The sequence below is a fragment of the Rutidosis leptorrhynchoides genome, chromosome 10 (genome assembly GCF_046630445.1).
Source record: "Rutidosis leptorrhynchoides isolate AG116_Rl617_1_P2 chromosome 10, CSIRO_AGI_Rlap_v1, whole genome shotgun sequence".
Taxonomy (NCBI): Eukaryota; Viridiplantae; Streptophyta; class Magnoliopsida; order Asterales; family Asteraceae; genus Rutidosis; species Rutidosis leptorrhynchoides.
The window spans coordinates 312,501,085-312,512,395 of NC_092342.1; the positions used below are offsets into that span (position 1 = coordinate 312,501,085).

General features: G+C 32.5%; 2 protein-coding genes across 2 annotated transcripts; both read left to right on the top strand.

The window, feature by feature from the left end:
• The first annotated feature begins 1,102 nt into the window (after window positions 1-1,102).
• On the top strand, window positions 1,103-5,759 carry LOC139872989 (uncharacterized). The gene is made up of 4 exons (XM_071860918.1): window positions 1,103-1,377; window positions 4,702-4,923; window positions 5,034-5,146; window positions 5,300-5,759. The coding sequence occupies exons 1-4, from the start codon at window positions 1,192-1,194 to the stop codon at window positions 5,658-5,660; spliced, it is 882 nt and encodes a 293-aa protein (XP_071717019.1). The 5' UTR covers window positions 1,103-1,191; the 3' UTR covers window positions 5,661-5,759.
• Window positions 5,760-9,346: 3,587 nt separating this feature from the next.
• Window positions 9,347-9,664, top strand: LOC139869945 (uncharacterized). The gene has a single exon (XM_071857793.1). The coding sequence runs from the start codon at window positions 9,460-9,462 to the stop codon at window positions 9,622-9,624; it is 165 nt and encodes a 54-aa protein (XP_071713894.1). The 5' UTR covers window positions 9,347-9,459; the 3' UTR covers window positions 9,625-9,664.
• The last annotated feature ends 1,647 nt before the right edge of the window (window positions 9,665-11,311 follow it).

The following is an 11,311-nucleotide window of genomic DNA, read 5'->3' on the forward strand; positions in this document are numbered from 1 at the left end:
TACCTCGCGATGTAACCAAATGTAATGTATTCGTCCAGATGGATTATGATGGGTCGTTATAAGCTCTATTCCATAAGCTCCAGCTACAAGCTCCAGCTCCAGCTACAAGCTCCAGCTCCAGCTAGTTTCATCCAAACACGTCCATAAGGGAACAGAACTTATAATGAGAAATAGATCGTAATATTTTTATTAAACTACTTTGCAACAATGAATTGTAGCAAAAAAGAAATAAAGGAAAATAAAGTATGAGAAAAAATTTTGATCGTTGAACTCACTCCCCACTTCATTTTGAATCATTTTTTTTATAAAATTTATATACGAGTCTTTGTTATTTGTTTATTCCTGTCTCATAACTGCATATTCTCATGTTAAGATTATCAACAATAAGATTATCGACAATGAAATATAAACGTAGCATCCTTTTTTCATGCTTCACAAAATCATTAAATGTGTGTCATTAAATTAGATTAAACGAGCGAAGATATTCTCCGCACATTATTTCAAAAAAAGATTTCGCGCTATATCTTAAACATTGTTTTAGTAGCACATATGGCTCGAGCAAATTTGTTTCTTATGTGTTAATATTATGCTTTTATTTTTATATAATGTTTATTATTATTTGACTATGTGGTTAGGATCAGTTTGTGACAAAGGTCACAGAACAAATTTGTTTATTTAAATTGAAATCCGCTAGGACTGCCTAACGATGTATGAAAAATATCAGATAACTGATAAATACCCCGTGTGTTGTGAGGTAGGGATTTAACCTCACTTAAGTGCTTTCCTTCAGCTTTTTATTTTGGAAGAAATAATGTTTGTTGATCGTTATAATAATGCTAAAAGTTAAAAGTTGTTTAATGCCTATTTGGAACCTTTGACCCATTTAGTCGAATTGGTGTCAATATGGGTAATGGTCGGAGAATTTTAATAATCGTTAATTGGACGGACTAACCATGCTAGAAATGAAAACAATGAGGACTACTAGTGTAAAATATTTAGAGACTATCCGAAAATTTGGAAAATCCTCAGGGACTATCCCTGTATTTTTGTTATAATGTAAATTAATAAATTTTGCAATGCATTTCGAAGTGCGTGACGATAACAGACCCGACCCAACCAACCGAACCGAACTGAGTATAGTAAATGTCAATTCAATACGGACGAGGTAACTATCGGTGTTGATTCCGTCTCATGGAAGAATTTAAGGTGATCGGAGTGATCGGCGCCGGCCAGATGGGCTCCGGTATAGCGCAGCTCGCTGCTGTTGCCGGTTCCGACGTTTGGCTCGTTGACAAAGATACTGGAGCTTTAGAAACTGCTAAAACCTCCATCGCTGACTCAATTCAACGTTTTGTCAACAAAAGTCAACTCTCCAAGGTCAGATATTTTATCAGTAGCAATATCATCATCATAACTTCCCAATTTGTTTATTTCTACTTTAATTCTTTAAACTTGTATAACTTTTGCACTGATCATTCAATAAGTGAATTAATGATGTGATTATAATTATAATTATATAACTATATAATTATAATTAGGGCTTGTAATATTAAAATAAGCTTGCTTGAATACTCATGTACCATCAGGGGTGGGGTGATTCTGGTTTTGACACTTATATCAGTTGCAAAAAAGGTTACACTTTTGTGTACCATTTTTTTTCAACTGATGGTGCATCAAAGTATAAAAAATCGGTTCATTAGGACATACGTTAGCATTCGAATCTCCTGGCCTCTTTATTTGATCATGTCCTATGGATCAAGAAACTGTTTTGTCCTGCTACATATGTCAGATCTTATCTGGTTTGCAAAATACTAATTTGACCCAACAAGTTGCACGAGGGAATTACATCTTGAGATATTTTGTAGCGTTTGAAGTTCGAGTGTAGAAATAAACTTAACTTTATTTCCAGCTGTAATAAGTTACAAAATCTTTGAGTTACCAATGTGCCAAACAAGTTCAATTTGGATGGTGATATAGTTATGCAAAATTGAAACTTAAATATGTATCAAACAAACTATTTGTTTATTTGTTGTATCTTATTCTTTTATATGTAACGATGGAGATCTTTTTCAGAGGAACGAAATACTTAGTGATCAATCATAGATGTATGCAATTTGATTAGAGACACATTTTATCAATAGTAGTGGTTACGTACATACTTCTTAAGTGAGCAATTTATAGTTATCTTAACAATTGTGAATATTTATCGCGACTAATTTAGACCTAAGATATTATCAACTTGATCTATCCAGGATATAATACTTCTATAAAGATATATAATGATACGCCCCATTGATCGTATCAGATAATCCATGTTTTGGATACAGATTATCTATTTTATAGCATTATTTCCGGGACGGATTGGATATATGTAGTTGGAGACGGAATCAATAAAGAGGATTGGTATATTTAATGGAATAAGAGATAGGAAGAATGAGGTGAAAGGCAAATAAGAAGATGATTTACGATTAAAAAGAATAGTTCGATACCGTGGTCAACCGTTCTGGATAGAAGTGTCCGGATAGGATGAACCGGATAGGAATACTTGAAGAATATTTAGGTTGTGTTTACATGTAAGACCTTTAGCTTGGACAATCCTGTGCGGTATCCGGTAGCTTGCACACATGCTCCAATATATCTAGGCAGTGGCACACGAGTGGAGCGTCTGCGCCATGTGAGCCCGAATATCTATGAAGGTTTGTTACACACACACAAGTGGTACGTGCAGGTGCAGCTACTTGTATAACAAACCTTTCCGCCTATAAATAGACCCTTGGGTCATTCATTCAACATCAATCTCACTTACTGTAAGCTTACTCTGCCAAAATCGCATCTCAGATTTAAGTTTACTCCATTCCGACTGAATTCCGATCACCGTCATCGGAGTTCATTGCCTAAGATATTAATTACTCAATCTTATTGAGTAGATTAATCGATTGATTGTTTTACACCCTCGCGAATACATATACCGATCGGGTTTGTACGATTGCCGGAGATAAAACAATCGATCAACTATTTTTCCTAAATTTCGCACTCAAACTTATTATTTCTAGTATTAGGTTTGATCAATATACTTCTAGCTTGAGGACTTGATACAATTTTAACAATATTAACTCAGCATATATGTCTACAGTACATAATCTGCTGATTCATGAGCACAACATCCAATAATGCGGATTCATTATGATTTGTTATTATGATTTGAGCAGGTTTTATCATAGCATGAGCAAGGGACCTTATTCTATCTTGGTCATATTTTGACTTATTGATGTGTAAAAGCGTAATAATAAAATTTATATACTATGAAGATACCGAATAACGACTAAGACACACGCAGTTACGTGTACCTGATCCAGTAGTACAAAATTGTTAAATCCCAAGGTTATTATCCAGGGAACAATATTAGGTCTAATTTGTAACACCCCGAAGTTTGAGGTAGTGTAAATTAGTTAAAAATCAAATTTTTTCGCACCATTAATGTTTCGGCCATATCTCACTCGTTATAGCTCCGATTTAGGTGATTCAAAAGCCCGGACGCTCGTAACTCGAACATGAATTATCAAACAAAAAACGAAAAAGTGAAAAAGACCAGGCTGCATTCCCTGCGGTGCTAGTTTTTATATAAATATGTAAGTGGAAGGGGCAGAGTGTTATATTGCATGGAAAAGACTGCTATCAGCAATAAAGTTCCTTAGTACAGCATTGTCTAGGTATTTATTTATTTTTGGCAAAAAATAGGATATTAGATTTAAATATAGAGGCATTGTGTCGGTATATTACTTCATATCTATTGATATTTATGTCTACTAAAAGCCAAAAATAGTACATCCCTCATTATATTGTGCTCTAAAAATTTCATTAATGAATTTTTGTGTTATATGTATCAGAAGTCTCCCATGTGAGATGTACTATTCAATTAATTTACCACAATGAAATTTTTAGAGTACGATATAATGTTGGATGTACTATTTTTGGCTTTTTGTTAACATAAATATGAATAGATATGAAGTAATATACGGATACAATGCTCTGCATAGGAACTTAATTGTTGATAGCAGTCTTACAGTGAAATAGTTTCAAAAACGTTCATTATACTAAATGATTATTCTCAATGAAGTTCAAAGTCGATTGACTGTTTAGTCGATTTACGATAATCGTAAACACCAATACCTCATTTTTTACCAAGACGGCCAACATCATATACCAACAAAGGGCAGGGTGCATATTTGATATCTCTAAGGCCAGCATGTAAAACCTTCATTACAAGCAAACATACATCCAGCCCAATAAAGCCTGCAAGTTGTACAGAAACCATTGGTTGATTAGTTCCTAGCTTCATCCCTGCATCGATGTCTTCTTTTTACAACCCCAGTAAAGTCAAACGTTTTGTCAACAAAAGTCGATTTTCTAAGGTCAGACATTTTATCAGTAGCAATATCATTATAATAACTTCCCAATTTGTTCATTTCTACCCTAGTTCTTTAAACTTGTGTTACTACTGTACTAATCATCCAATAATGATTATAATTATGGCTTGTAATGTTTACACATGGATATTGTTGTATTGTACGTATATGAAAAAATTAGTGGTGTATGACAAATTTTGTTGCACATGCACATTATGTGTACCATTATAATGAAGTTTATGGATCAAGATTTCACTGTGACTCACAAATGCTGTGCAAAATATATACTTGACAGGAGGTAGGTGCTAATGCTTTAACGCGTCTAAAATATACTTCGAATTTGGAAGATCTTCGGTTTGCAGATATTGTAATTGAAGCTATTGTGGAATCTGAGGATGTGAAGAAGAAGCTATTTGCTGAATTAGATAAGATTGTTAAAAAGTCTGCCATTTTGGCATCGAATACAAGTTCTATTTCCATTACTCGAATAGCAGCTGCAACAGAAAGATCACACCAGGTTGCTTTACCATGCTATGTTTTTGATCGATTTTCATGGTTATATTATAGTTACTAATAATACATGAATGCCCATACCTTAATAGGACTTTTTGTTTTCTACCATTCTAGGTGATCGGTATGCATTTTATGAATCCCCCTCCTATCATGAAACTTGTTGAGATCATTCAAGGTGCAGATACATCGGATGAAACATTCAATGCAACAAAAACTTTGGCTGAAAGGTGTTTACTTTTTTAGTTTTTACTGCCATATACTCATATGTATGGTCTGAAAATTATTGTCATTTAATTGTATCATTTTGATTTTAATCTTGTAGTTTTTTTTTTTTTTTTTTTTTTAAAATTTTTATTTTTTTTTATTTTTAACAATTACAGGTTTGGCAAGATTGTTGTTTGCTCAAAGGATTATTCCGGGTTCATTGTGAACCGGATCCTAATGCCGATGATTAATGAAGCCTTTCACGCACTTTATACTGGGGTTGCAACAAAAGAAGACATCGATGCAGGGATGAAGCTAGGAACTAATCAACCAATGGGTCCTTTACAACTTGCAGACTTTATTGGGCTGGATGTATGTTTGTCTATAATGAAGGTTTTACATGCTGGCCTTGGGGATATCAAATATGCACCCTGCCCTTTGTTGGTACAGTTAGTTGATGCTGGCCGTCTTGGTAAAAAACGAGGTATTGGTGTTTATGATTATCGTAAATCGACTAAACAGTCGTCTCGACTTTGAATTCTATAGAATAATCTTTTAGTATAATGTACCTGTTTAAAACTGTATTTTCAGACTGCTATAAGCAATAAAGTTCTTAAGCACAACATTGTGTCTGTATATTACTTCATATCTATGTTCAAGGTTGTAATAGTCGCGAGTCGGGGACGAGTCGGTCGGGACCTTGGAGGGACGAATCGGGCGTCGAGCAACATTGAATATATATATATATATATATATATATATATATATATATATATATATATATAGGGGCATGATCAATGGGGAAGTAACCAATCGGGGGGAAGCGGGGGAAGCGAAAAAAAAAAAAAATTTCGTTTTTTTTTTGGAATTTTTTTTTCCGGCATCAAGATCACACGAAAATATGAACATTTAGAAGAAACACTTCGTGATGAATGTTATTATTTAGGCGGGAAAACGATCGACAAAAATAACATTCAAGATAATATTGTTCGTGAAGAATATGAACGTTTTTTTTACCATGTTTTGTGAAGTAAAATTTAGCCCGATTTAGAGTTTAGGGTTTAGGGTTTGGTGTTTTGGGTTTATTCCATAAACCCAAAACACCAAACCCTAAACCCTAAACTCTAAACCGTTTGTGTTAAAAACTCAATCTAAACTCTAAATCTAAACCCTAAATCTAAACCCTAAACCGTAAATTTCTAAACCCTAATATCTAAACCCTATAAACCCTAATATCTAAAACCCAATAGCTAAAACCTTAACATACGTTCGAAAAACACGATAATTGTTATATATTACTTCTTCGAGCGTTTTCCCGCCAAAATAAAAACATTTATCGCAAAGTGTCTCTACTAAATGTTCATATTTTCATCTCATCTATAATGTTCGTGAACAAAGTTTTTTCAAAAAACGAAAAAAAAAGAAAAAGTTTTTGCTTCCCCCCGCTTCCCCCTATATATAGTGGTAGGATCAAGAGGGAAGTAACCATTCGGGGGGAAGCGGGGGAAGCAAAAACTTTTTTTTTCTTTCGTTTTTTGAAAAAACTTCGTTCACGAACATTATAGATGAGATGAAAATATGAACATTTAGTAGAGACACTTTGTGTTAAATGTTTTTATTTTGACGGGAAAACGCTCGAAGAAGTAATATATAACAATTATCGTGTTTTTCGAGCGTATTTTGAGGTTTTAGCTATTGGGGTTTAGATATTAGGGTTTATAGGGTTTAGATATTAGGGTTTAGAAATTTAGGGTTTAGATTTAGGATTTAGATTGAGTTTTTAACACGAACGGTTTAGAGTTTAGGGTTTGGTGTTTTGGGTTTATGGAATAAACCCAAAACACCAAACCCTAAACTCTAAATCGGGCTAAATTTACTTCACAAAACATGGAGAAAAAAAAGCGTTCATATTCTTCACGAACAATATTATCTTGAATGTTATTTTTGTCGATCGTTTTCCCGCCTAAATAATAACATTCATCACGAAGTGTCTCTTCTAAATGTTCATATTTTCGTGTGATCTTGATGCCGGAAAAAAAAAAATTTAAAAAAAAACGAAAAAAAAAAGTTTGCTTCCCCCGCTTCCCCCCGATTGGTTACTTCCCCATTGATCCTGCCCCTATATATATAGGCAGGATCAATGGGGAAGTAACCAATCAGGGGGAAGCAATTTAATTGTTTTTTTTTCTCGTTTTTTTGGAATTTTTTTTCCTGGCATCAAGATCACACGAAATTATGAACATTTAGAAAAAGACACTTCATGATGAATGTTATTATTTAGGCGGGAAAACAATCGACAAATATAACATTCAAGATAATATTGTTCGTGAAGAATATGAACGTTTTTTTTCTTCATGTTTTGTGAAGTAAAATTTAGCCCGAATAAACCCAAAACACCAAACCCTAAACCCTAAACTCTAAACCGTTCGTGTTAAAAACTCGATCTAAATCCTAAATCTAAACCCTAAACCCTAAATTTCTAAACCATAATATCTAAACCCTATAAACCCTAATATCTAAACCCCAATAGCTAAAACCTCAACATACGCTCGAAAAACACGATAATTGTTATATATTACTTCTTCGAGCGTTTTCTCGCCAAAATAAAAACATTTATCACAAAGTGTCTTTATTAAATGTTCATATTTTCATCCCATCTATAATGTTCGTGAACAAAGTTTTTTCAAAAAACGAAGAAAAAAAAAGTTTTTGCTTCCCCCCGCTTCCCCCCGATTGGTTACTTCCCTCTTGATCCTACCAATATATATATATATATATATATATATATATATATATATATATATATGGGGAAGTGGGGGAAGTAAATTTTTTTTTTTAAAATTTTGGTTTTTTTCGAATTTTTTTTTTCAGACATCAAAATTAGGTAAAAATATGAACATTTAAAAAAGACACTTTGTGACGAATATTATTATTTTGGCGGTAAAATGTTCGAAGAAAAAAATGAAAACATTCAATGCATTGAATGTTTTGTTTCTGAGTATATTTGCATCGTTTTGTTTTCATCTTGTGTGAAATGTTTTTATTCGAAATTTAGCCCGATTTAGAGTTTAGGGTTTAGGGTTTAGTGTTTTGGGTTTAGTCCCTAAACCCAAAACTCTAAACCCTAAACCCAAAACTCTAAACCGTTCGTGTTAAAATATTCAATCTAAACCTAATTTCTAAACCTTAAACCCTAATTTCTAAACCCAAAACCCTAATTTCTAAACCCTAATAGCTAAACCCTAATTTTTAACCCCTTAATTTCTAAACCCTAATTTCTAACCCTTTAAAAAAAACTCGAATTCAAAACATTCAATGCATTGAATGTTTTCATTTTTTCCTTCGAGCGTTTTAGCGCTAAAATAATAACATTCATCACAAAGTTTCCTTTTTAAATGTTCATATTTTATGTGATCTTGATGCCTGGAAAAAAAATCGTAAAAAACGAAAAAAAAATACTTCCCTCAAAAAAAGTGCTTCCCTATTGATTAATATATATATATATATATATATATATATATATATATATATATATATATATACACACACACATAAATATATCAAATATAAAAAATAAATATTCCAAACATTATATGCTCAAAATCTAATTTTAAAAATACAAAATGTTTTGACTTAACTTTGACTGACTCAGACCGACTTTGACCTGACTTTTAGCGTTGACATATGTTTTAGGCGTTTTTGGGAGACTAGGACGGTCTAGTCCCCAAATCGACGCATCGGCCGACTTCTACAACATTGTCTATGTTTACCAAAAGCCAAAAATAGTACATCCGACATTATATTGTGCTCTAGAAATTTCATAAATGAATTTATGTGATAAATGTACTAACCAACGAAACAAGTCGAAAGCAGTAAACCAGCCCAACCAACAAACCCGACCTAAAGCTAACTAAACCCGAGCCTCATCATGAACTAACGAAATACACGATCTACAATCACAAGATATGAAAAATAAACTTCAAAACCAACCAACAGGTCACTAAACTAACAGTTTTTTAGAATGATAAATGTACTGAATGGATGTAGACTAGAATATTCATGAAAACTTATAAAATATAAAAGTTCTTTGAATTTGTATAAAGTTTGTCAGTTGAATGACCCCACTAGGAAGTGAGGAACAGCCTGTGAATGCTAATAGTCCCCACTTGGACAATGAAAGTGACTGAATTGGAATCCCATAATTGAGCTGCTGCATATCTTTATCTTCTTTTTAATAATGATAGAAAGCAACTTTAGTGTAAAATAAGGTACAAGCTAAGGCTTAAAAAGTCTCCAATCTGGAAATTTAGAGGATTGGGAAGAGAGTGTGTGAGAGATGAAGTTCTTGTTTCAGTGTCCTTGTTGTTCTTGTTTCTGCTTTTTGAAGCCGAAAAAGGGGACACCGAAGGAAACTAAACCGAAAGAAAAAGAATCTAAACCGAAGGAGAAAGAATCTAAACCAATTGAGAAAGAAAACAAGGGTGAGAAGAAGACTGACTGAAAAGCAATTTGAGTTTAGCTTGCTATTTATCCTGCATTTTTCTTGAATGCTACTGGTTTTTTTTATCTTCTAGTTCCTTCCCTTCACGTATGTAGAATAAGTGTCTACTTCGTCATCTTCAGAGAATTCTATATTTTTATGTATTGTGTATTATTGTTATGATCCACTTTCATTTGGCAGGTCCTGGATGTCTTATTTATAAGATAGCTTATTTGATTCTGTTTACATTTGATTAATGTTATGTTCTTGATTTGATTGTGCATTTATCTTGTGTTGAAGATTATATTGTGCATTGTGTTGGACCAAGATTATATTGTGCATTCTGTTTACATTTTCAGTGGACATCAAGGTCAAAAAACCAAGACAACAAGAGCATTATCTCCAGAAAAAGTAGTAAAATTATACATGAAACAAAACATTACACCAAATATATCCATAAACTTCTTATGAGTTTCCACCAAATAAATCGAGTGCCGGTGATAGCATAAGACATTCACTACAGAAACACAGTAGAAAGAAACAAAATCTAAAACACCAACGTGCTTAAAGTCTCCAGATAGTAAATGATAAAACTTTTAAGTAATCATACAAAAATAATAGTTGTGTAGTTGAAGACAATGGTGTAGCCATGAATCAACGTTAAGGGTGTCATTATGCAATAATTAAATATAGTAATAATTTTTTTTTATAAATTAACAACGATATCCGTTATAAACAAATCCGTTATAAACAAATAAACCATACGATTTAAAATCTTACTCTATAGATGAGTTCTTAAAATCTTACTCTATAACATTATCTCCTTCTTGTTGTAATTGGTGATTATTGACATTTTTTGGCTTAAAAAAAATAAAACATTGTTCTTTTTGAACCCATGATTTAACCTAAGATCATTAAATAAAAACTCATTATCAATCAACCCAACATAATTATTCGTTCATTGAATTTGAATTGTAAATAATAATAACAACAAATAATAATGTTAAACAAAATGTTAATTTTAATTATACTAGTTATCATAATTATCATAATAGTAGTTGATATTGATATTAAATTAAAATTGATATTAAATTAAAATACTAATAAATAGAGTTGAACATAAATTGAAAAGAAAAAAAAGAAAAAAAAAAAAAAAAAACTAACCTTGCACAATAGCGGTTGAATCTCGCACGAAGACGTCATTAACTAGATAAATGTTGGGTGTGAATGAACGTGAAATCAAATTATACTCCGTAATTAAATAACTGAGTTGGACTACTTTTTATTTAATTAACTTGTTGATATGATTCATATGGACTTAGAGTAATATGGCCAACTAAAAGAGGCTTAGTTTTGATGACCTAGTAAAAATACAATAATTATAATTATCATATATAATAACAAGCTTATTAAATTTGTTGGGGGCGACATTCACACCTTTGACTAACCTACTGATCCGCCTATAGTTGAAGAATGTAACAAAACGAACAGTGTTTTAGTGCTCAAAGGTTAAAATTGAGCATTGATTACCTTACCTTTCATCTCCAATTTTTTATTTGACCCATTTAAAATGAAAATTAACTAAATCTAGTCATTAATAAAAGCTGGCAAAAATTGCCATTTACTAATTCACACTATTAATTAGGGATGGCACCTGGGCAGGCCGCACATGCGGATTCCACTCGAATTGTACCCATATCTGTAGGGG